Here is a 27787-nt window from a genome sequence, read left to right as displayed (position 1 = left end):
AGTGTGCATGTTCTCCCCGTGCATGCGTGGGTTTTCTCCGGGTACTCCGGTTTCCTCCCACATTCCAAAAACATGCTAGGTTAATTGGTGACTCCAAATTGTCCATAGGTATGAATGTGAGTGTGAATGGTTGTTTGTCTATATGTGCCCTGTGATTGGCTGGCGACCAGTCCAGGGTGTACCCCGCCTCTCGCCCAAAGACAGCTGCGATAGGCTCCAGCACCCTGTGAGGAAAATCAGTAGAAAATGAATGAATGCATGAATAAAGTAAGATGCTTAAATGTTTTTTAATATGAAATGTATGGCCAGCCAACCAAAAGGCACAGCGATAACTCATCCAAAAGGTCACAAAAGACCTCACAACAACATCCAAAGAACTGCAGGCCTCACTAACCTCAGTTAAGGTCACGAGACAAATGTTAGACTTTTTGGAAGGTGTCCTATTACATCTAGCTTTAAAGTAACGGCGCATTTCAGAAAAAGAACATCATACCAACAGTAAAATATGGTGGTGGTAGTGCGATGGTACGTGGCTGTTTTGTCTTTCATTTTCAATTTACGTTTTGGCTGAAAAAAGACATAGTTTTTAATATAACAACTGCTTTTTGAAGTGAAAAAAATGATGTCATTAAGACACGGGTAATGATGCACGTATGTGATAGACAACAAGTCAAACATAAAATTCAAACCTTCTTGCATATTAGCCATGCAACATAACGTGTGTTATAGTCATCATTAATTACGTACATAGACTTCAAATTTCCCTGGGCACTCAACGTTTTATGAAGAAACTGACTAAAACTTTCAAGATAACGTAAGAATGTTTGAGTTTTGAAGTGATGAAAGTTGCTCTGTGGTCAAACAGTCTCTGCTATCCAGTCCCTCGATGACGGGCTGGAATGTGACAAGCTGCCAGCTCATATGGTGTTGAGCCTGAGTCACTTAGCCCTGGTCTGCCTCTGTCTTTAGGCTCACACCCTAACCCTGCTAGATCCCCACACTCTCTGTCCCACCACGCATATAACCACCCCCCCGCTCCATCACACCCACCTCCCCAGCCTCATTTGGACCATTAAGGCCAAGACAGGCGAAGCCTCGGTCTTGTGTGCACAGCCCACTTCTTCTCGTTCATTTCCAGTCTGTCTATTTCCTGGTGCCCTCTATTCCCTCATCTCATCTCTCTTCGGCCCTCACATGCAGACACGTCGTCTGGACGAGTTGTGGACAATGCTTTGTGGTGTTATTTCAAGGTCTGTCCATCTATCTGGCTGACTCCATGCCTCCTGGTGATGGAGCCTTTATGGGTCACTCTATCTCAATATCTCTCTATCTACAGTATCTATCTGTCTGTATGTCTGTCTGTCGCTCTATCCATATAACTGTGATAGCACGGGTCGGCAACCTGCGGCTCTGGAACTGTGTGGTGTGTCTCCTTTCGCAATGCAGAAATATTTTTTAATACCTGTGTGGGGAAAATACACATTTTTTAAATTAAAAATACACAGCTTTCTGTAAGACCGTGAATGCATCCTGGCTATGTTCTGATTGTTGATTGGATGAGCACAAGGTAGAAGTGCGGAGCTGATTTTTAACTGTCAGTGATTGTTTAAGTCCAGTGATTGATGGGCTCCACACACAGGAGGGGACGTCGTCCCGAGTCCATTCATTTTCAATGGCACCTGTGCAACAGTAAGATTATTGAGTCTCTGTCCTGCCAAGCAACAGGCAGAATTTGTGCATATTAAATTTTGTGCTCATGCATGGCATTGTGTATTCACTGGCTTGTGTTGTTCAATTTTCATATGTGTCGCCCAGACGGGCACCCATCAGTGTGAGTTTTCTTGACCGACCAAAACCAGTGTCATCCATCTAGAGTCTTTGGTTAGCATCATTAATCAGTTCCAGAAGGCCGCTTTTAACCGAGACAGACTATTAGGAAATCAATTTTCCCCTGAGAAATAATGTACAGTGAATCCAATTCCCGTAATCAGTTCCAGAAGACCAAATATGTTAACACAAAATTATTTTCAGTAAACCTATTTTAAAATGCAGGATGTGTTCAACCTGCAGATCTTGGTGTCTTATTGGAATATTCATGCCAATTAAAAGGCAGTGTCTAAAAATAGGCAACTATGATCATGTTGGCACGGAGCAGGGATCCTGTGTGAAAATTAGTTGTATTTTTCATGAAATGATTACCATAGTTATTTAATAAGGTTACGATTTGAGATGGTCTGATCACATTTCAGCCAAGAAAAAGTGGAAATGAAAGCTAGCAAACATTTTGATGAATATTAATAAATGATACAGTATATTAATAAAATGTCATGGTTTATTTGTTACATATGGGGCATTAAATATCAGTGGTTCGTCTAAAAATGTTAAGCAGGGGTGTCCAAACTTTTTCCACCAAGAGCCACATAATCAAAGAATACCTGGCCACTTTGAAATTTTTTTAAAACAACTTATGTAAATATGCTGAGACTTTTTTTTAAATTAAATAACATCCCACATTTCACGGAGGTATGCTGGAGCCTATCCCAGCTGACTTCAAGCGAGAGGAGGGGTACACGCTGGACTGGTCGCCAGCCAATCACAGGGCATATATAGACAAACAACCATTCACACTCACATTCATACCTATGGACAATTTGGAGTTGCCAATTAACCTAGCATGTTTTTGGAATGTGGGAGGAAACCGGAGTACCTGAGGAGAACGCACACATTGGGAGAACATACAAACTCAACACAGAGATGGCGAACGGAGATTCAAACTGTGTGGCCATCATGTTAACCACTAAACAAACCGTAGTGCGGTCTTGACCCAACTTAATTTTCCAAAAATGTTTTCTTTGTTTCTCATATTACATTTTTTTCTTGAATTTTTCAACGGTATGCTATTTTTTCTCTTAACATTCTCTATTTTCTCTTAATAATTTACGCTCTCAACTCAATTTTTTCAATTTTAACTAAATTTACCTTCATTATTGTTTTTTGTTTATTATTATCTTATTTGAGCCAAAGGTCAATAAAAAAAAAAAACCTTTGGACACGCCCCCTTCCTGAGCAAGTGGCGTGCTCTTCGGGCTCCTTCTTACTCTATAGAATTCTCTGAAGGCTAACCGACTGTATCTGTGTGCTCATTCCCACAGTGGTGAACAGATCATGTGATTTTCACAAAGGCGTGTGTTGTCACCAGGACAAATAACCTCCTGCCTCCAATGGAAGCGCAACGACACACTTCAAGGTAGTTCCAAGTCCTCACTGCATCATGGCAAACTCTCATCTCTCTCATTTTGCTGCTCTACCATTCAGCCCTGTTGGTGAAGGCAGTTTCATTCACTGGAAACTAGAGTGTGTGTATGTGTTTGTACCAAACTCCATCTATCCCTGTTGATTGAACATGGGGCAGGGTACACCTGGACAGTGCTTGCACCAAAGTCACAATTAACACCACAATTGACACCCGTTAATACACAATCAATTATTCAGGTTTTATTATAGAGGGTTTGACTGATGCATTCGCAAAATAAATAGAAGATGGCAAGAAAAAAACATATTCAGGTACCGTCATGTGAGCGGATGATTGAACTTAGTTGAGTTCATGTGAAGTAGGAAAAGGAAGAGAACGCTAATAGCCATTGCACTTGGGAGTGTGGATGGAGAAGGGGGTGTCCATGTCTTTCTTTCTGCAAATCAACAAAAAGTAAACACCGATGGAGGAAACTACTGTGCAACCCGATGCTGCTGATGGTTCCTCCACCTGCCCACTCAGGTTTCCCAGAAGGCCTTTCTCCCGGCCATGGGACAAAAGCAGTGCTAAAAGCCAACACCTCTACCCCCCTTAGGTGCAGGGAGACAAAGAAGGGGGGAAAAAGCGATACAACACCTTTGTTGCTGAGATTAAAACATGCTGCTTTCTCCCATCACTACTCCCAGCTCGTCCCCCCTCTTTCTCCCCGAGGTAAATCAGACTGTAGCTGTCAAATAACTCTCTCCATTTGGAAGATCAGGGAGATCATAAAATAAGCTTCATTGTTTATGTGTTCAATTGTTTCGGGGTTATTGTGGTACATCTTGTGATGTTGTGATCTGTGCATAAGCCCTGGCACAAGGTGAATGATCATGTATCTCACTTTTGTTCGATAAAAGCTTGTTAAACATGAGAAACTGAAGATATGAAATAATACAGTACCGTACTTTTATCCGGTTACAGCAAATGCCATGGTTGTGATCATCCCACAGTTCCAGTGAACATTCAACATGTGAGGCAATATTTACATCAAATCCAGTGGTTGTAACCATGGTGGGGGTGGTGGCCTTGAGACATGCATCTACTCCATGGGGGAGATCTGTCAATCTGGCAATCTCAGTGGGAGGTCTCAGTCTCATCAGCACTGTAGTATCCCTACCTCTTCTTCTCTTCTCTTGTCTGCACAGGCTTTAAAACAGAGATGGCAACTGATTTGCAGCCACAGTTGCCACACCTCTTAACTTACTTTCCATTTCCTTAGCAAAAAGTGCTTGTGTGGAATAAGATGGGCCGACTGGGAAAACTGATTACCAAGACTGACACAATTTAAATCACGCAACCGGCAATCAAAATGAACTTAAGGTCACTTAAGTCCCTCTACAGCAGGGGTCTCAAACACGCGGCCCACACTAGTTTGAGGCCCCCGCCTTGATATGAAAGTTTAATGTTGCGGCCCGCGCAAGTTTGATATGGATGCTGTATGGTATCATGTACCCAGAAAAAATTATTACGTTTGATTAATGTTCATGTTAAAGGTTAAATAACTGTTAATAGTTATCCTCCCTATCCGTGTGGAAGTGGTAAGTTTTTGGCTATTTAAGTTTAAAGGAAATAACTTGAAGGCTACCGTTTAGGTCGCTAGCTCTCTAGTTTGCGAGTTAGCATGTGTCTCAAGACGCTGCAGTTGTGCAATATGTTGTAAATAAAAAAAGTAATAATGTGACTATAGTCGTGTTTTGTCATGTCTACAGGGCTCTAATAATGCTTTGAATAAAATAATTTAATTAAAATAATTTGTCTACCCACCAACTATATGTGGTTTCTTAAGTTTTTTGCCGTTTTATTATTATTATTATATTTATTTATTACTGATTCATTGATTTTCTTTATTCTTGATTTGTTTATTTATTTTTCATCTTATTTTGTGCAGTAAAATAAAAATTAAGATATTTGAGAACAGTGGAATGTTTTATCAGAGCTTTTATTGTACAAAATCGGAACCAAAGCACTGAAAAAGTTTGTATATTTTTTAATAAATTAGTTGTTTTTTTGGGGGGGAAAACCTGATGCGGCCCAGCCTTGCCCAGACCCTAGCTCCAGTGGCCCCCAGGTAAATTGAGTTTGAGACCCCTGCTCTACAGTCATAGCAAACCTGTTTGAAAGCTTTGCTGAATGTCTCATTCCCCATTTGATTTATCTCATCAACGCTGTGCTGCATATAAACAATCCTCTTACATAGAGTAGTAGTCATCATTAGTAGTGCAGTCAGTCGTACTAGTCATGTACAGTCGTTAAACAAGATGTGACTTTTCAAAAGGAACCTAAGTAAACAGGCGCGTTGATCTGGTTGACTAAGAATGGCAGGTGAAGAAAGTATAAACCTCTTCTTTCAGAGTCCTCCCACTCAGTACTTGCATCACCTATCTTGCTACACAATCACATTTCCCAGATAATGAGGCTTGGTGAGTAAGCCTAAAGTGGAGGTGCATTGAAGTGCCATGTAAGCCTGCCTAATCCTCCTTCAAAACATTTGTTGTGTCATTAGAGGTGCATTGGATGTGGATACAGTGACACGGGACCTTTTCAGCTCTATAGCCCACAGCAAGCCACATTGTATAGAGAATACAGTCAGTCTTTACCCTTAAGACCACAGGATTACATCGCTGAGGTGAAAAGGCAAAAAATCAGAAGACCACACATACACAAACCCATAAAACTGCTAAATTTACCCAGCAGTTCAAACTTTTATTGTGTTCAAATCTCACAGTAGTTGAGATAAGACATGTGCTTTGAAAGAAGTCACAGGATGACCAACCGAAAGGCATTAATTACCGGGGTGATTGATGTCTGCAAAGGAGTATTATGGCCAAAGAGGGAAAAAAGGCCCAAGCACAACAATGGAAAAGTTTTTCAAATGAAGTCATAATATTATGACATGAAATGTACTATAGCAGCTGCATAGCGGACAAGTGGTTAGCACGCAGGCCTCACAGCTAGGAGACCGGAGTTCACTTCCACCCTCGAGTGTGAATGGTTGTTTGTCTATATGTGCCCTGTGATTGGCTGGCGACCAGGCAGGGTGTTTAATTTTATTTCTACATTGTGCTGAGGGCCAATAAGACAAGCAGAGCACCGCACTTTGGACACCCCATACCAAATATGATCCATCAATTTCTTTTTAAACCATTTATCCTGTCCAAGGTCACGGGTCAGCTGGAGCCTATCCCAGCTGAGTTCACTGGTCATTGGTCAATCACAGGACACATATAGACAAACAGTCACACCTTCTAGAGTCTCCAATTGACTTAACATGCATGTTTTGAGAACCGTGGGAGGGAACTGAAGCACCTGTAGAAAATCCATTTAAGCACACGAACATGCAACTCCACAAAAAGACAACCAAGTCGGAATTTAACCTAGAACCACTTGGCTGTGGGGCAGCCATGCTACCCACAGGCAACAGCGTGCTGCCCCTGCTTTATCCATGGGGTAAAACCACAAAATAATGGAATTGTTGTGTAGTTGTTCACACTGATTGCATCATTAAGTGTGTATGTTTATGCTTGTATTATGATGTGGTAAAACATTTTTGTAGTATATGTCAACTTTACTGTTGTAATTGCATAATCTGATTTAATATTTCCTTTCAGTGTAGCCTTAATACTCCTTTGTAGACACCTATTCACTTAGTATTCTCAAAGCAGGTGACTGTTAGAATGAATGCTGGCTTTAGAGCTAAGACTAACTTTCCTATAATACAGTACATTCATTTGCATGAGATTTAGAATCACAGCCTCGTGAAGAAAACATTCCACATAGGCTTGGCAAAATTGACATTGAAAACAGTACCATGGAGAGTTACAATATATGACAGTACATTTTGCATATTACAGTGTACTTATTTTTTACTTAACCTAAACCGACAAACTGGAATATGACATTGGTCTTTCAAGTTTCACAGAACAGGCTTATTGCAGAGATTATCGTGATGTCTACAAGATGACACCATGCAGTGTGTAAAGTTGAGCTGTGATGCAACTGTAGGTGTGCATACAACACTACGGCTAACCTATCAGTTTGTTTGTCTGTCAAGACAACCTCCTCCTCCAAAAACAATGCTGACTTTTAACATATAGACACTCAACTAACCCTCTCTGGTTACCAGTTGCTGCTTTGTTAACATTGTGTGCCAGTTACTTGAGACTACATGTACAGTACAGCTGCAAAGTTCACATTTTCTGTGTCATACCAACCATTTTTGATAGGAGGTAGCAAACCTATGTCTCAATTACAATAACCCATCAAAATTATACATTTAGTATATTGGTACAGCACATTAAGCATCAAAAGGAGGGTTTGTGATATTGCTTTTGGCTAAAACTCTAAGTGCTAGATTGTTCATATTAAAATGCCAAACATAATAAAACAGCTTTAATTTGCTAGATCACAGCTGTCCCCATAGTGAGTACAGTAAGACTACACACCACCGCTCAACACACAAATCGTCACACTTATCACAGATGTCGGCTCCTGGTTTTATCACAATACAGTGAAATTTAAGACTTTCAGTGTTAAGAAAATAAAATGTGTAATGCATATTTAAAAAATAGGAATCTAATTTTCACAATTTGTACCTTCTGTTTCTACATGAAAAATGTTCAATGTTCTATTTCATATTTGTGGTCATATGAGGACCAGCAGCCATGTTATTTCAAGACTTTTTCAGCATGACCATGTCCACAGACACGTATTTTGAAAAACAGATGTATGCATTCTGACCAAAGCTTTCACACAACTCCCGTCGGTATGACGACTTTTTTATGGCTTCTCCTTGCACTCCATTATCTTATTTATACGAAAGGCTTTCATTTTATTGCAGACATACCAATATGTACAAATTCATAGTACTCAACATGCAATTTAAATCTTGAATACACTTGTATGCTCGTTTTGTTGCATTTCCCTGGGTTCAGTTTCAAGTTCAATATGTACAGCACAAATGAATTAATAAATATTATCGCTTTCTCCAGTATTTCAAATGGGGGTGGGCGTGAAAAAATGTATGTCCTGGACATACATGGATAAAAACATGGATATAAACGATAACCCCTCATTTATCATGAATTCATCCCAGACCCAGCGTGATAAGTTAAAGTTAATTCTGTGAAGTACGATTCCTGTTTCTGACCTTCTAGATACGATTTTTTTTACATTATTGAAGCCTTCTAGACAATAAATAACGCCCCCACAGTCATCTTTACATTTCTATTTCTCACTATAGAACTATAGTAGACATAATAAGCTTTTAAGACATAAATAATACTAGTGCCTGTGTGTGTTACAATAAATGTGTTCCGGAAGTGTGGACAAGAAGTGACATTGTGTGTTCAGAGTTGGGTTTTAGTTGTAACACTGCCGCAACAGTAACCCATGTTATTTATCATGTTGTTATTGTTATGCAATAAAGGCCTGTCCGGCATACGTATCACCAACTAACACCAAGTGACCAGTGTACAATACTGTATATCACAATCTGTATGTGTCCTCTTACTGCCTTATATTTGTACTTTAGTTAATTCATTCATTTGTATGCTAGAAAATGCTTAAATGTGGTTAAATGTGCATACTTTTTGAAATAGTAGGTTGTATTCAACCAAGAAAAAGCATGATTTATCAATTAATATATTTAGACTACGATAAAGTGAAACCGCAAAATTGCGGGAGATACATTACATCATACAGTCAGAACCTAGATCTTGATATTCATTTGGGCTGCTCTTTGAGTTGGTGTTCCCTGAGAGCACCAGTGAAAGTTGCCGTCCATACGTGCAGGGCCGTTCCAGCAGAGAGGGTGAGGAAGAAGAGGAAGGCCACTTGGAAACCAAACCAATCCACCACACCCCCGGCCAGAGCACTGAACGTCAGCTTGCCCAGCACCTCCAGAGTGGCCAGGAAACTGTAGTGGGTTGCCTGAGGAGACGACAGCAGCACTGGGTAAAATATGGGTAAAAGATGCAATAGCAGGAATGGATGGGGATAATAAGTGATTACTCAATTGGTACAAAATTGTTGCACTAATTGCGGGAGAGAAGCAGTAAAACATGGACTGGTTGCCAGTTTTAGTTTTTCCCAAGAAAAGAGAAGGGGAGTGTGTGACTGGCCAATCACAGAGCAAGAAGAGTGAATACATAAGTAGTTATCTAATGAGGATTTTCCTTCAGCACGAGTAACGAGCTGTACTTGTTTCATGCTTGTACTCTGGAAAAATGCAATACTACTACTCCGCTCAGCATACTATGAATCACCTTAACCTTTACACCCCAACTCACACATCACAAACTGACAGGAGCTTATCAACCCACCTCACTCACTGCAATTAAATTATAACACAGCATGTGGAACACACACTGTACGTGTGTATCAAAATAAATGCTTAATACTTTATAATAATATACATTTACATACAATATACAATTACTAATACTACTGTACAATGCATGCTGGGAACCCACGCACACACTTCATTCCTTGTGGCTATAACCGCTAGTATTATTTTGCATGTATATTAGTGATTATTGTCTGTTATATAAAATCTATGTGTGTGGCAAAAAAGGGAAAAACTATATTTTTATACTTTAAACTCATTGTGTACTTACTCGTTAGTTCATCCAGAATATACAAATGTGTATTACAATATAGAGAAAAAACAAAACAGCTTGAGGGATAGTAAACAAATGTACAGTGTAAGGGAAACAGGACACAAATTGTTTGCAAAATTGGAAAAGAAAATTGAAATGAATATGTGAATTCATGACCTGAAATGATGGATGGAGGCCAACATAAGAAGAGGATCTGATCCCAGCCTGCAGGCTTTCAGGATGGATCGCGAATGAGAGGTATTACCTAATATCTTCAAGCTTCCTTTTCCTGCCTGAGAGCGCTGCATTCAGCAGGTAACTCCAGCAACACACAATACTGTCAAGGCAAAATGCCAATCAACAGTGAGTGTTTTATTAAAAAAATGTTCTGCCACAAAAAATAAATGTGAATAGGATTCTATTGTCGTTTTAAAACACTTAATCTCATGTAGAACAGTTCCAGTTGTCATCACTACATCACTGCAAAGGACATCACTCACCAGGAGACTGCGAATGAAATGGCTTGGATGAGTGACGGTGAGTTTGCACACCGAAGAGCCCGTGTGACCACATCTAAGTGGAGCTCCTTTATTCCGAGTAACTTGTTTCAGAGATTTGGTTTCTTTCTCCTGGGGATCGTTAACAAGCACTCACACGGTCAGCTTTCAGTCACTGGATAGCTCTACCTTCAATAACGCTCACATACTCGCTGCGTGCACAGCGCAGCAAATGCTTTCCACCTCCTGTGTGTATGCACACACACACACACGCACAAATACTGTACACTCACCCGTGTGTGTCATGAGAACCTCTCAAATTTACCATGGTTCACATCACAATTTTTAGCAGATAACACAATTCTTATGTCATTGCAGTTTATGATTTTTTTTCCTCTCTTATTAATTTTGCCTTTCTTGTTCGCTTTAAGATGACGGCAATTAAAATGATAATTTGCCACCTTGAGATTGACTGAGTGAATGGCTCGGCTATAACAACGATCACCTCCAGGCAATGATGGCCCAGTTACAACGGGGACAAAAGGAGTTATGTCAAAGAGGAGAAGACGAATGAGGAGAGGAAAAGTCAGAATGGAAAAGAGAGCACTTAAAGGGCTAGAGAATGACAAAGAAATAGAGTGAGGTGATGGGGTAGAGGGGACAATACCAGCTAGGAGGGGGGGCAAAACAAAAAAGGTGGTGGGTCAAAGCGGGAGCGATGAATAGAAAGTGGGTCTACGAGGACTTTTGAGATTTTCCAGGTGGAAACAGCTGATGAGAAGTGACAGGCAGCGTGGGTGGCAGGGGGGCTACATGGTGTTAGGTCTGTTGCTGTCTGGCAGGACCTGCCTGGCTGCTACAGGAAGTGACCTAACATCCTAAACCAGCACCATTAAAGTGACATCAAACAACGTGCAGAGGTACCAAAGGAGAGATCATATTGCAAATAGGAGATGACCTCACAGGAAAAACACTTAACAAAAAACAACAAAGGGTCAGGCAAGTAACACTGTTGCATAATCATAATCTGGGCCTCCAAAAGAATATGATTCTTACCTGTATGCTCTCCTCAGCCCTTTGAGTGCAATGCATCATGGTAGTGAAGGTGAGCGTGGTTATCAGACCACCCAGAAAGTGCTGAACGCTCATGCTCATGATGGCCATACCTGAAGGAGCAAACACACAACATAATGCACAGCAACTACAGAAAGATCTTTTTTTTTTCACCCGTTAGTGCTTGCTACACCACTCATCGTACACTAAGTGTGCTGCTGAAAAGTGTTTTCGCACTACTGACACCCCCCAACTCATCCCCAAAACACATGTAGTGTATTCTCCGAGGGGAACGTCTGAGCTGTGCTGGTGGGAGACACAGAAGAACCACAGAGCTGATCTGTCACTGCTCCTGCAAACGCTGAATTATTCACTCAAGCTGCCAGAGTTTGTGCACAATAAGACACTTCAATCACACAAGACACACACACACACACACACCCCGATCAGACTGGAGCTGTGGAAGTAGAAGGTTATCATGTAATATTGAAAATTCTGAAACTGAATGTTTTTCCTTTTTCTTGTATTTCTGCTTCCGTTTTCCCTGTCATTTTTGTTGTGGCTTTAAAGTGGAGGGGGAGAGGCCTTCACTTTCAGTCTGAGAGGTTTGAAATGGGGAACAGACAACTGGCAGAGATGAATGGCGTTCATCTGATTCCCAGATGCTTTGAGACGCGCTGCACGACAAAATCACGTGTCATTCAGGCAATAATGACTGAATGACTCTCTGGAGAAAGAACACCAACATCCTTGGAATAATTGATATTACTTTTTTTTGCTTCAGACCTCCGATCATTTGACTTTTGACAGTTTGCACTATAGACAAGTGATTCCTAATTTATCTTAAATAATGGATTATGGGCTGCACGGCGGACGATTGGTTAGCGCGCAGGCCACACAGCTATGGGACCAGAGTTCGATTCCACCCTCAGCCATCTCTGTGTGGAATTTGCATGTTCTCCCGGTGAATGCATGGGTTTTCTCTGGGTACAAAAACATGCTCAAACATGGTTGTTTGTCTAAATGTGCAGGGTCCAGGGTGTACCCCGCCTCTAAGGCAGCTGGGATAGGTTCCAGCACCCCTGCGACCATCGTGAGGACAAGCGGTAGAAAATGAATGAATGAATGAATAATGGATTATGACCCCCTTCAGATAATGAATAAATAATCAGTATTTCATTTAATAGCTAATATCTAATAGCTGATATCTGGCTATCATAACCAAAATCATTTATGTTCTTACATCGATTGCTCTGGCATTGTACTGCCAAAAAATTAACTCTTTTTATGTATTTTTGTTGTTAGCATGATGTTTGTCCACACAAATGTACCTTTAGTTGTACCAGGCATTTAAATGAACAAGAAACTGAATAAGCAAAGCTGGTCTAATGAGGTTTCCCATGACTGTACATGTGTCGTGCACCGACTCGCCACCTGATTGGGAACACCTGCATTCTGCTGATTACCAATGAATGAGCTGTATCAAAATTCAGTTTTGACAAAGATGATAGTGTTTAGTTTTGAAAGGCAGCATCTACACTGCCCTACTGAGAGGTGTTGCATTATTGCAATGATCCCTATGGGACTTTTTGATTGAGCTCCTGGCATCTACGGCACCTAATCAGACGGTGCAGTGTGCATGCTGTTGAAAAAAAGTACAGTGCCTCACCTTTCATGAGTGGCGATGGTTCCAGCACAGTGAGTAAAGAGCTCTGGCAGACCATGCTGATAGTCCTCAAGACAAAAACACGCCGCATCAGAGCGCCAATGCTATGGAGACACAAACAAGCAATCCAGACATCAGAAATACTTTGCGTTTTTTACTTTTTTGTGACTGTGACAGTTCAGAATTACTTTTGTATAGTGTAGACATTAGGCAGCACATTTCTCTTCATGTGCTGCACAAACATACGTACAGAGTACCACACACACACACGCAAGCACACGCAAAACCACGTACACGCAAGTGCTTAAGTAAACAAGTCCCCAGACACTAATTGATTCGCTGTTAGTGCAAGAAAATCATCCCCCTGTGGTTTTGGTTCATGACGTAATCAATAAGCTAACGAGAACCGCAGCATGAGGAGGATAATTAATCACTGTTAATATACACACACAAACAGGCACGCACATGAACCCACACTGTTTCCTGACATCAAGGATTAGCAATGCCAATCACTCAGGGTTTACCTGCCACTCAAAGAAACGTGTGTCTGTGTGTGTGTGTGTGCTTATGTGTATAAAAAACTATGTTAGTATATGTGCTAAAATCCAAAAGAAAATATTTTGCTGAGATGTAACCAAACTATTTTTTATGTGACAAAACAAAATACGCCTCAGTATGCCCTATTTGACCTTGCTTTGTGTTGAATTATTGATTCCAGTTTGGTTTAGGTTACTTTATAAACTATGTCTGCTAGGATACCAAATGTGTTTTGCAAGTATTTTTTGTAGAATACTGATGTTTCCAGTTCTACTTTGTTGTTTCGAAATCGGTGGAGGACATGTTCTGCACTTCCATCTCTCTCTCTGTCGAAAAAGTCCAGTCTGTTTCACAAAATAAGCCAAAGAAATTGAGCACAGTAGTCAAGTAGAAGGATTGAAAAAAAGATGTGGTCTAATTTACACAGATCCTCTGTTATATTAATCAAAAAGTCTAACATGGTTGTAACTGCAAATTCAACATTTGTGCGTGCGCACCCTGAGGAGGCTGTGTGTGTTGTGTGCATGTACGCTGATGTGTATGTGTGTAATAGATTTGCTGCTCATGCTGTTCTCACACCACACAACAGACACGGGGGGTGGGGTGGGAGGGTGGGGGGGATGGCGGTCCCTGAGCTCTCCAACAAGGCTGTGTTTACTTAAATTACTGAACACACTGAGCCAAGCATGCGCACACACACACATATACAGAGTGTAATGAAAAATAACACGGAAAAACAACCAGCATGCATTAGAGAGTAAGTTATGCCTATAAAAAACTTAAAGAAGGAAAAGCAGGAGGAGAGTGACAAAAACCTTTCATGTCATTCTGCAGAACTACTATCACTGTTGCAGCAGTGCATGTGTTTCCAGTCGTTTACACTGCATGCAACTATATAGTTTACTACACTGCTGTATTCATTTCATTACAATTACACAGCTATAGACGTTATACTGCTACAACAGTAACAACTGATGGAGGGTCTGCAGGGTGCAATTGTGTCTATCGTAATAACTAGGGCTGGAGTTGCAAAAACTCAACTCTGAACCCCTGATGTCACTTCCTGTCACTTAATTGTGATAGACGAAGGATTACTGTGTTGTCTTAAAGAAACAATGAGCTGACATTAAAGGGATACTACGAATGAATTTGTTAACGAAGGCTACCTGAACTGAGCCAGCAGCAAGCCTCCCAGTGACGACCCACAGATGGAAAAGCCCATGGCGATGACGCCGTTCCAGAAGCCAAGTTCCCTGGCAGTCATGTGGTGATCCAACAGAAACAAGGGAAACATAGTGACTGCGCCCTGCTCCCCTGGACACAAGGAAAGTGTGGACAGAGAAAAGTCAGTTCACAAACAGAGGGAGAAGAAAACAGAGAAAACAGAAAAGATGTGAAAAAACAAATGCTGCCAAGTGTGTATTATGTTGGCCCCACAATCGGGCATCCTGGGTTCAAATCTTTGTTAGAACATCTGTGTGGACTTTGATTAGCCTGTACACTCTGGCTTTTTCCCACATTCCACAAAGATGTACTACCTTCGGTTCACTGTAGACACAAAATACTGTTGTCCACAGGGGAAATCCTCTGTTAAAGAATATTCCTAATGCTAGAACATGTAATAAACAAAATGTGAATTACATCTAGCTACAGCAAACTTGCATTAAACCTGATTTCTTATCTTATGACTCATTATCATTTTAAAAGTCACAAGAAAAATATTGTGCTTATACAAATTCTAACTAAACAAATGTTGCTTACCCCAGGAATTTCTTGCTTTAAATAAGAAAAGTTGTCTTATTTTAAGATAGTTTGGACTTGTTTCGAGTATGGTTGTTTTTGCAGTGTTTCTTGCTGGTTTACAATGCAATGTAGACTAAGGTCATAACCAGACTGCTTTGCTTTGCTATTTTGCATGTAAATCCACTTGACATGTCACAAATTGTTACAGAGAATAGAGAACATGTCACAAATTCGTCAATGTCAGTTAAGAGAAATAAGGAAAGAAAAGAAAGCGAAGGATGAGGAAAATGCAGTCAACACTCGGTTTTGACATTGAAGCAATTACTGTTTACGCTGTACATGGTTCATATTTGATATCATCTATTTATTCTCCACATTATTATTTATTATTATACGGGAGCCAGGCAACGACATTTCGTACACCAGTGTACGAAATGTAATACAGCAGTGTGTCACCATGATAAATCATCACAATGTGTCTTAAAAAAAATACAGTTTTTTTGGCTCAATGTGTGGTTATTTCAGAGTGCATTTGCAAGATTTAAGGCCCTATCTGTAAATACTGGTAAGGATAAAGATAGGATCACAATAAGACATTTCAAGTACAGTAAACATGTAAAGACACCTCTTTTAAAGACCAGGCCTAATCCAACCAGTGGGTTGCACCGTGGATGTTACTCCGAAATGTTCAGCATGGAAGATGGAGAAAAAGGTTCTCTTGAGATGATGACTACAGAATCACATACCAGCATGTGGCGCACCTCAACCTATTCCTGGAAAGTGTCAATAATAGATGCCTGACAAGAAAAAGAATACCCTCAGTCACTCTATCAAACGGAGGCCTCACACTTTTCCTAATGCACAAAAAGGAAAACACAACAAAAACACCAGAACTTCCTAGATGAAACACACATCACACAGACCTTTCAGTCAAAATAAAGTTTCTGTCAGGCAGTGAGAGTTTCTCTGTGTGGTGTTGAGTGTGGGGGTAATGTTCTGCTGAACATTACAGTAAAATATTCAGTGGTGCCGACTACACGCCATTATTATATTAATGGAGACTGACTTCAGAAAGACAGAGGGACCAAGGAGCTGCATGAGTGACAGCTTGGCTCCCAGGTTGCTGTCAAAGACGCACAACACAACCAACGACTCGCTCACTCAGTCAGCCAGGAGACAAACAAAAATAGAGAAAAGGGAAGAGAGACAGATGAAACAGACTGCACAAAAAAAAAAATGTGAGACGCTCCCAATGATCGGGAGTGCAGGAGTAGAATGAGAGTGTCAATGCTGTAACAGTGGTGTGACAAACCAACAAAAAGAAATGTGGAGAAGGAAATGTGGATTTGCTGTGTTTGTAACACGTGTCTTTCTTTCACTTCTGTCACTCATGTTTCCCTGCTGGCAGTTTACACAGTTATCACAGCCACAAGTCACTATATGTATATATTCAAGTTAAAAAATAGAATGATTAGCCAACAAAACGGGTTTGTAGGGACCAAATCAGGATACCTGTGCAACAGACACGTGTTTTGAATGTGGAAAATAATCACTCCACAGACCTTGAGTGGAGACACACAGTGAAGATTGGACTGTTATGAAATATGGTAATGGTTTTGTTTATTTTGAATATGCTTAACAAAGCTATATTATAAATAACATCCCATTTACACTTGCACTAGTCAACATTCTATCCCAGAGTAGAAAGCATTTGATCCTATCCCTTCACCGAGTCTCAGCAATTCCTGCTAGTCTGTTCACTTCCGGTGTTTACAATTTTCACGCCTAATTTTATATAAAGGAAAAAAAGAACAGGAAAGTATGATAGAATTTATAATTTTGTGGATAGCGCATTCAGCAATCAAAGAAGAAATCGAATAAATAAAAAATTACAATTGCGAGTTAATTGAAATTGCAATTAGAATCTTACATAGTACTCAGACAGCCATTTATGCGAACTCAAGTCAGAGTGGACCTCACCAACAATCTCCACTAGTAAGCATCATCGGTATTCGTCAGGAAGGGCATCCGGAATATAAGGGCTCAAGCCAAAAAATCAGTATGTAGATCCAAAAGATCCGTTGTGGCGATCCCATAATTGGGGGGGGGGGGGGCTGAAAGATAGAAACAAATAAACTAATAAAACAATAAAATGCATTTGACACACTCACACAAACTCCCTATAATTGATTTCAAATGTATTATTTTTAGATAGAGATAAATAGAACTATAGTCTTTCCTGTACAGTTACCTCCCATTTTGTAATGTGTGTAATATAAAATGTATTGGAAAAAAATGAAAAATTCAACAAAAACAGGAAATTTTTTAACCTTATTGTTTGTTAGTAGATGGCCATCGATCATCCATGTCTGCCATGTGTGGGACTGTCTTTGTGAGAGTGATATAAGTATCGGTATCAGTCAATTCCGCTCATGAATTATCAGGATCGGTATCGGCAGCATAAAAACCTAATCAAAACATCCTTATCCCTTACCCCAAAATATATTAATCTGATCATATGTACTGTATCTTAAAGGGGACCTATTATGCTTTTTCCACTTTGACCTATAAATGTTAGAAGGTTGCATTCTGGTGTTAGTTTCCCCTTTTAATAATTGTTTGAAATTGTTATGTGATTGTCAATTTAATGACCAGATAAAACTCATCGTGGATTGAAAACAATGATATGTTCACCCACACATCATGCATTGTCTACATTCAAATGTTAATAATTCTAAGAACCAAAAAGTGCTGTGACTCACATCGACTGTACATTAAGGCTAATAAAGCAGCAGTACCCATGCCGGCAGAGTTGTTTGCCTGTTGTTTAGCTCAGCGCTTCCACCGTCCTGCATTCAACTAATTATTTCTTTAAAGAGGGGTGTTGTGGGGATATGCAGACAAACACAGCAAGGCTGATTATTCCTGTCTATAAATACTCTCAAAGCAACAATTGTCCATTTCAGCAGGGATTTCATTAGACATGTGCAAAGATTAAACAAGCAGAGCAGAGGGGAAGGGAAGGGAAGGGAAAGGGGGGGGGGGCTGGAATCAAGGAGGAGAGGACAGGAACAAAGTGGGAAGGGAAAAAAGGAAAAAGGTAAAAATAAAATGGGGAAAGAGACCATGGGAAAGGCAGTCACAAGGAGAGAAATGAAAAGAAACAGACAAGTGGGTGTAAAGGGACAGGAGAAGCTGATTAAAAAAAAAGAAAATCATGACATAGTATATATTTTTTTTAATCCAAGTTAAATATGACTAGAGCAATGACAGCAATCGGAAAGAGCAGTTAAAGACTGCAGACTTCATATGAACATGGGGGCACAACAACAGACATTGTTACGAGGTTAGTGAAGAGGAAACAGAGGAGGATGTCAAGCTGTAAGAAAATGTACTGTTTGTGTTTACATTAGAGACAGGCGGCACAAAAACGACTCAGAGACAGACACAACGATTTAATATCAAGATGGTTAGTGACATACAGAGGGAAGGCGGTTTGTGCATTTCTGTTTCTTGAGATTGCTCATTCAAGTGGCATTTATTTCAGCACAGTTTTAGTGCTTTTTTGACACCCTTGCCCACAATTTTGTGGCAAACTGCACTAAATGATTTCAGCTCCAAAAGGGGGTTTATTGAATTGTTAAATGTATTATTATTAAATTTGGACTGCACGGCGGTCGTGTGGTTTAAGCGGTAGAAAATGAATGAATGATTACATTTAGCATGTCAGTTTGTGTACATTACTTCCAGTGTGTTTACATTTGCTGGACTGACTCTTAGGATGTGGTCACACTCCTAATTAGTGATACTTCTGTCCTATAAATGATGTTAGAATGTTGTATTCTCGTGTTAAATGAGGTATGTGCATTTGGAAGTGAGCCCTAAAAGAGGTTTGGTATGGTTTCAGCCTTTTTTTGTGATGTCACAGTGAGCCGGCCTTGCTTATGTGGGTGGGTCCGTGTATAAGGTGTAGGCTAGGCCTCCCCCCTGCTCTGCAAAGATTTCACCGTGTTAGCTAAAGAGGCAAGAATCAGGGAAAAGTGGTTGCAGTTTCAGATGCTCAATGAAGAGAAAAATATGGGAGTGATTTGCGACCATGGGTGAAGCTGGACTATCCGCCAAACTGTTGCTGAAGTGCCTTTCCAACGTTACTCTGTCATGTTGATAGTTGAGTCCAAAGCAGGGTGCAAATTACAAGCTCACTGATGTCTGGAGTTGCTAATTGTGAAAGTGGGTTTTCGGCAGTAGTCCGGAAGTCATATGGAGCACTTGGAAGTGTGACCAATCACAGAGGAGTGGGCATGTCCGGAGGCGCGCCGTGAGTGCAATAAATTAAAGAGACCGTTTTGGAAATCCACTGAAATACAGCTGGAACGGGTGCAGATTCTGAAAGCTTTCTGTGCACGTTGACATGTGTAGCTGCTCTATAGGAGTTCACAACTCAATACAAAGGGCCCAATACAAGCATAATAGATCCTCTCCACCGGACCACAAATGACACCCTTAGTAGACTGCATTCTTGTTGCCATATATGTTCTAATCTCTCAACCCGGAACCAGTGCACTCTATTTTGTTATTGTTTCATGTAAAAGAGGTATGGTTGGTTTATATTTATACAACTATAGCTATTTTTATTACAGTAAAGTGAAATTAATGCTGAATACATGTTCAACTGAAACCTAATTTCTAATTTGCAAAAATGCCATCTACCACTTCTTTTCACACATCTTTTCTTCAGCAAATATTTACATCATTCCATACACCATTATTGATCCTCAATGGGACACCCTGTAGCTTATTTCGAAAGCACAAAAGTCAATACTCATTCAGGAGTCACCATAACAGAAAAAGAACAGTTTTATAACACATAAAATAGTACACAGAGGAGGAAGTGCGCTTCCTGTGATTACTTTGTTAGTCGGTGTTCATAAGACAAATTATTACCACAGAACATTTCTTTGCCAATGGCAGCCACAACAAGGTCCATACAACTCTGGGATTATAGCAGTGCTGGCCTGTGCTGACAAAATCACTGTTCATTTCTACTGCACATCTATAAATAACACGATTGGTTTGTTCTATTTATCACAGTCTTTGACCCCTGTGAAAACCTTACAGACCTTTAAGAAGACATCTGCCTCTATCAAAGTTCCATAATTAAACATTTACATTACAAAACTGCCTCAAGCATCTATACTGTTCAAGTGCTTATATACAAGCTGTTTAGGTACAGTACATCTGCACTGTCTAATGCGAGGGTGCTCATTACGTCGATCGCAAACTACCAGTAGATCGCCAAGGTAGTTTGGGTCGATCACGTAAACGTCACTTTGTAGATGTCATATGACATCAGTCAGCAGACATTAAGCTCCCTTGCCGATTCGGTCTTGCTCACCCGCGGCGTTTCAAGCGACTGTACACACGGAGATGCAACTTTCATCTCTATTATTCATATCAGGGATAAACTAACTCAGTGATAAGATCCTTATATCAATAACAAAAGTTGCCAGGTCACTTGTAGTGGGACGCAACATTACAAAAAAGTATTTAAAAATTGTTAAAAACTTTTTAAAAAATAAATAAATACACTTATTGGTACCAGATCGGCAAGACTACAAAAAAAATCGTCTTGGAAAAAAATGTGTTGGATAGGGACTTATAGGAATTGTATCTGAACTATCTAATTGAAAAAAAGCAAACATCATTAGTCATTTGTCTCAGTTGAAAAGTATGAAAAGCTGGTAATTATACACTGACTTTAAAAAACGCTACACCAAAGCGTTATTCCAAGTGGTTTGATAAGAAATGTCGTGTGGGCATGTGTTTGTACATTATATGTGTAACACATGGGGGGTTGGGATGTTATACATAGGGATCAGGGTGACATGTGGGTGAGAGGTGAATGAGGACAGTGAGGTCAAACCCTCACGTCCACAATGCAGCTTAGACAAAAGAGCTGGCAGAGCAGCAGATATCACTAAGGACATTCTGTCACTATTACTACACAATATTATCCTCCTTGCCCACAGCTTATAGTAAACAAACATTAGGTTCATGCATACTACATGTTTGAGTACAATGCATATTTCACTCCTTCGCCTCTGAAAGGAATCACAAACCTTTGCATGCACACCACTTTCACAATATCCTATGCATATCAGTCTGTTGACACAAATATCCACAAAGACATGAGGAATCTCTGCAGATTTGTGCAGATGTCAATGAGTTCTCTGTGGCCCTCAGGGCTCAAAAACATGGGAAAAAACACTCTATTGTCTGAGATGTTTTGTCACCTATTATCAGCCTTTAAGTCAAGCAAAGAAGCAAAACTGACATTTTTTTCTGGTGAACAATTAAAAGTCCATCATCGCTGTGTCTGAGTGTGATGTATTCATTTGTGTCTGACATTTATAATGAATTAGTACACACTCTTGTTTTGTTTCACCAAAGCCTATGGAATGCTTAAACTTTGTATCTTTTACAAAACAGACAATTATTATAAGCCAGTGTTATCAAATCCTAATTGCATCCTAATCCTAACCCATTTATCCGGGTTTAGGTCCATGAGGTCCTATTCAAGGTTTGGTATTTACGGACTACAGTTCGAATTTCGCTGCTTCAATCTATATATATATATATATATATATATATATATATATATATATATATATATATTCAAACATATATTAATTAATAAATCATGCCGTTTTGTGCTTGAATAAGGTCCAAATTGTAAATTACCCATTTTCAAGCAATATAAATTCTACATTGGTCACTAGGGGTCAGTAATTATTCAGTGAGACAAGCACCAAACATGATTATGATTAGCTTTTTAATACAGATCTGATCAAAATCTTAAGACCAACTAGAATTGACCTTTTGCGCATTTGGATCTTAAAAGGGAACTGCACTTTTTGGGAATTTTGCCCATCATTCACAATCCTTATGTGAAACATGAACACATATATCCCTTTTCTGTGCATTAAAGCATGACAAAACTAGTTAATATGAGTTTGCTAACAATGTACATCATTGGGACACACCTATTTCGACTATGAAGCCCTCTAAAAACGTTGCATCATTTGATATACATCCTGTGATCAGGCATCAACACGTACACTGATGATAACAAGTAATAGTTGTAGTATCTTGCTGTAGTTTGATGATTAAAAACACTACCAAAAACTTATTTTCTCGGTGCAGGATACACATACTTGGGCTAGTTCCATCACCAACAGCAGCATAGATGCAGCAACAACACTTACAATGTCCGCTCTCATTGGGATGGCCGTGTGTTCCAGTCATCAGGTAAAAAATCTTGTTGTGTCATTGTAGCGACATTGAGAGCTACGTATGTATGCACGCTGAGACAAGCAGTTAATAAGGCGTTGTGTTAGTCCGCCAGATAAATATAGTTTTACAAGTGCGACAACAATATCGCTGTAGCTTGGTTAATATACAAGTGAGTTACTGTATGTAAATTGGAACACTGTTGGTGTTTGAGGGTTTTTTTGTGAGGGCTTTAGCATCAAAATAGGTAATTCCCATGACGTCCCGTTGTTAGCTATATTTCAAGCTCTTTTTCTCATGCTAGAACACTAGAAAGCACAGAAAAGGGAAATAAATATGTGTTCACGTTTCACAAAAGGATTGTGAATGATGGGCAAAATTAAAAAAAAACTGCAGTTCATCTTTAAGGCACACATCATTTTTATGTATGTGGTCAATGAAGTAAAGATGCCATGCACCAACACAGTAATGATTCTACATGGCTAAAAGTGTTTATTTCTATGCTCATGTTGCTCTGTCCCTCTCAGGGCACCATGTGGTGCTTGTTCATTAATTCATCCCCTCCATCAGCCTCCCATCCCTGCAAGTCCTTTTACCCTCTGGAAAATATCCTCCTGTCGCCATAAGTTTCCCTCCTCCCCCATTGCCATCCTCAAGTAATGCATGTCTGTTAAAAAAAAAAAGTCTGGACTACTATTTGATACCATTCATTTGGAGTGGGAAGTTTGAGTTGTTTAAAATAAATTAAATTACAAATGTAATTAATTTACTAATTAATGTAATTGGTTAAATATACTTTTCAGAAAATCTTTCAAATGAAGAACAGAAACTATGTCACAGTCATGTACTATGAATAACTGCAACATAATGTATATTGCCCACAATTAGACTGCAAAGATTGCAAATGAACACTTGCAAAAGCAGTCTCTAGTGAATGCACTTTGAGTGGAACGTTTTTTTTCAGTGCCAATTGCTAAAATACGGCGCTCTGGAATTTTTTGGTGCACTTCTGGGTGGATATTTCTGCACCTATGTTTAAAAAGGAATTACACAATATAAGTGAGCAATACTCACCGTGGGGTAATGCAGAAAATAAAGATTTGACAAGACCAAGCATTAAGTTAAAAATGTAATTAAATCAACATGAAGTGCTGCCTCACTATGCGCATCTTCTTAAGGTCATGTTGCAACATCCCACATGCTCCCATCATGTCTGTAGTCACCGGTGGCATGGGGGTTAGAAATGGCCAACCTCAAGAGTTCATTAGGGAGAGATGAGAACAGGGGGTATTAGCCCCTATTTGTGTCTCAACAAAGACAATGGGGGGTTGGTCCAGACTGGCAGATCATGCTCTCACACAAACACCCACTTTACTGCAACAAAAACAAAACGGTCTCACATTGGATATTACACCTGTACGTTGAAGGCTGAGAGGTTTCAAAATCAATGTTTCCATACAAAGTTAAGAAATACTGATGGTTGCATTACGGGAAATTCAAACAAGTGATATGGCTGTCACTAACCCAACTACACAAGGTAGCAATGCTGAAAACACATCAATTATAACTAGTTGAGTGCACCCATGGGCTCATGTGACAGAGAGAGTGCTATGGGGATGGGGGTTGCTCCCTAGACAGATTAGGGGCTCCAGCCAGCCTTCATATTTTGTCTAGTAGTGTTGTCTGTTGGGGCTCATCCGATTACGGAACCACCCCAAACACTCTCTCGAAAACACACACATGACTTAAAAACAAAAGGTCTATGCATTCTCGCACATGCATAAGTGAATGTTATGCAAATCTGCACAGACAATTGCATTTCCTCCACCCACATGAAGACACATCAGAAAGATGCGCTGTCTTCCATTTCAGTTTGTGAACGCTATAGACACAAAGACACTTAATCCTTACATAATCCCCCTCTGCTACCAAAGTCATAGACTATAAACTCTCTCTCCCACACACACTCACTGAAAGGATTCTCAACGTGAATTCTGACTTTATTTTGTTTTCTCTCAGGAACTTACACGCATTCAATTAAGTATGGCTTCACCGATAGTATTGTTTTACCTTGAAAATGTATTCCTTGGAATTCAACTGAAATACCCCACTGCAAAGTCACATCGGGTCCGCCGTTTTCTTTGGAGTCATTACTTAACAAACTTGTACTGTATAGTAGCGTGTGTTGACTGAACTCGTAGCCATACCAACAGCGACATCTAGCGACGGGTTTGAGCACAGCATGCAAACAGAAAATGAAAAAGTAGGCCTACACTAGTTACTCAAACATGGAAACCAGAAACATTTCATTTCATTGCTTGACTGAAATGCATCATTTAAAACAATGAAAGAAAAAGACCTTCAATAAAGACTGATTTTTTGCTGCACCATAAATATAGCAAGTAAATATACTAAGTTCATTTGTAAAATGGCTATACTTCTTGGTTATATTATTGTTGCGATTCACTGAAGTATGATTTTTTTCATTAGGTACATTCATTCATTCATTTTCTACCGCTTATCCTCACAAGGGTCGCCTAGCCCAGCTGTTCTTGTGTGAGAGGTGGGGTACACCCTGAACTGGTCGCCAGCCAATCACAGGGCACATATAGACAACCATTCACACTCACATTCGTACCTATGGACAATTTGGAGTCACCAATTAACCTAGCATGTTTTTGGAATGTGGGAGGAAGCCGGAGTACCCGGAGAAAACCCACGCATGCACGGGGAGAACATGCAAACTCCACACAGAGATGGCCGAGGGTGGGCTTGAACTCCGGCCTCCTAGCTGTGAGGTCTGCGTGCTTCATTAGGTACAATTTACAGAAATAAGAGCCAATTTGAGAGTTGTACTAGCAGATAATAATGTTATTTTTCACTGACATTGTCAATGAGGTATTAATTCATTAGTTGCTGCAGTGGTGCAGAACTGCTTGCATCACACTGTGGTGTAATATACTGTAATATTTTGTCCAGCTAAATAATAACCATAACAACAATCTACTTCGAGGAGTGTCAATCAATCTATTAATGGCCATACAAGTCATGTATTGGACCCCACTGTATATTGCAGGTGTACCTAATGCTGCAGCTAGTGTTTTTATCACAGCTATGCATTATTTATTTTCACGTACACATGGTTTTTATCATTTGGACTCACCCAGTTTGTATGTGAGCACATAGAGGACTGTCCAAGGGGTGCCTGGGACTGCCAGCATCTTCCTCCACACACTCCACGGCCTCAAACCATCAACTCCTTGTCCTCCCCTTTTGCCGACATCCATCTGCTGGCACCTCACAGTTTCCTCATCCAACACAGGAGCTCCCCACACAAAAAGAGCCACACCTGCGTACACAAAAGTTAACAGCAAAAACATCCATCTCCATCCGGCCACGTCAATCACGGCCAGCAGCCCGCCTCCAGCAAAGACCGATCCAGCTTTATAGCCCACAACTTGGGCTGTGTTACCCAATCCAAGCTCCCCACGGCCTTTCAACAGTCCCACTGCTGCTCCATCTACTGCGATATCTTGAACAGAAGCCAGGGTGTTCATGGCTAGCAGAGTTCCTGCTACTCCCCAAATGTGCATCTCTGGGCCCAGAGCAGAACTGAAGAGACATGTCACCGCCAGTCCAGATACTGTCCCCACCAGCCAGCGACGCTTTGTGCCAATCCTGTCAACCAAAGGAGCCCAGAGCACCTTGAGGACCCATGGGAAATAGAGAATCTTGGTGAAGCCAATGCGTGTCAGGGAATGGCCAGCTCCGCGCAGGTAGACAGGAAGCAGGGAGGATTGGAGACCATAGGGGATACCCTGGACAAAGTACAGCAGGCCCAAGAACACTAGTTTGTCATTCATGATCTGGCTCCAAACTTGCAGCGGTCCATTGGTCAGGTTGTTGTATTGTTTAGGTTACAGAGGACCTGAAATTAAAACAGACATGATATTCATGACATCATGATATTCATGGCTCGCTGACCTCAGTGAGCCACAATGCTGTCCATGAGAGAATGACGCTAAAGTGAAACAGTATTTCACCAAGCTCAACAGAACAGTCGCTGTCAAAGTCAAATCATAGATATATATTGTTGCGTGAAATGGTGATGTCATATTTTAATCAAACAGCATTTTTTGGATGCTTTACCTGTGCCGATTTGACCGTATCATTTTCTTAGCCACCATTAGCTAGCAATGCAGTCTGGCATGCGAAACCGGTATGCCTATGGAGTTAAAACACACACATACAGCTAAGTAAAATACTATAGTAGTTTTAGCTGCACCGGTTGTTATGTATCAAACATCGATGGACATACAGACAAACATAAAGGTTGGTTAGCGTAGCCTTAGCTCACCGTAGTGAATGCTCTGCTGTTTACAGAAGTGGTGTGTGGATCGATCCTAATACCAATCTGAACGTTGGTATCAACTGCACCTGTTTCATTCAAGATACAACCCGGTTGTGTGAAAAACCCATGCTACTTGAACCAAGTGGAGTGTATCATTTTGTTTTTTTAAAAAGGAAAAAGCACAGAGAAGTGTAATGTTCTCAAGTGATTTGGTGTTTCAGAAAAAAATTTATTGTAGATTTACTTTTAAACTATGCACATTTTTCTTTAATTTTAACTAATTAATAATCTAAAACGCAAATAACAATTCATTCAGATTTAGATTGATTCATGATTGATGTGTCCGACTTAATTTTAAAAGTATCGGCAACACAAGCCCTATATTTACTTGGTATCGAATTGATACTAAATGTAGCAGTATCGTACACCACAAGTTTACAGTGTTGGTGGATCAGGTTGCCAGGTGGGGGACTTATTGCTCCCCTTCTCGACGTAAAAAAAAACGGCGTCGTGTTCCATATGTTGTTTCAAGTCTGGCAACCCTGATAATTTGCCATTTAAAAAATTCACATTTGATAAAGCAGGGTGGTTGCTCTGTGACTTATATTCACAAGGAATGTATTGAGAAAACGTTTTTGATCATTAAAAAAATATTAACTGTTGTTTTTACAAAACTGCTGACATAGTATTTTTTAACTTATGGGTGATTTCTGGTCAGCACAGTGTTTGCGGTTAACATATCTACATCTCAGATCCAGG

At 40.2% G+C, this 27787-nt stretch overlaps 1 protein-coding gene across 2 annotated transcripts; it reads right to left on the bottom strand.

Annotated features, from left to right (window-relative positions):
* Nucleotides 1-6332: 6332 nt before the first annotated feature.
* slc33a2 (solute carrier family 33 member 2) lies at nt 6333-27267 on the bottom strand. 2 transcript variants are annotated; one of them, XM_058071279.2, is made up of 6 exons: nt 27035-27265; nt 25841-26605; nt 14811-14958; nt 13111-13211; nt 11445-11554; nt 6333-9223 (listed from the first exon to the last, which is right to left on the bottom strand). In XM_058071279.2, exons 2-6 carry the CDS (start codon nt 26538-26540, stop codon nt 9017-9019), a joined length of 1266 nt encoding a protein of 421 aa, XP_057927262.1. In that variant the 5' UTR covers nt 26541-26605; nt 27035-27265; the 3' UTR covers nt 6333-9016. The 2 variants fall into 2 exon arrangements, with proteins under 2 accessions (XP_057927262.1, XP_057927264.1); XM_058071281.2 differs by lacking the exon at nt 6333-9223 and adding an exon at nt 9854-10398 and having other exon boundaries at nt 27035-27267.
* Between the last annotated feature and the right edge of the window lie 520 nt (nt 27268-27787).

Source organism: Doryrhamphus excisus, linkage group LG3 (assembly GCF_037039965.1).
Source record: "Doryrhamphus excisus strain RoL-2023G ecotype Guam linkage group LG3, RoL_Dexc_Guam_v1.1, whole genome shotgun sequence".
Taxonomy (NCBI): domain Eukaryota; kingdom Metazoa; phylum Chordata; class Actinopteri; order Syngnathiformes; family Syngnathidae; genus Doryrhamphus; species Doryrhamphus excisus.
This window is presented reverse-complemented; position numbering and strand designations above follow the sequence as displayed.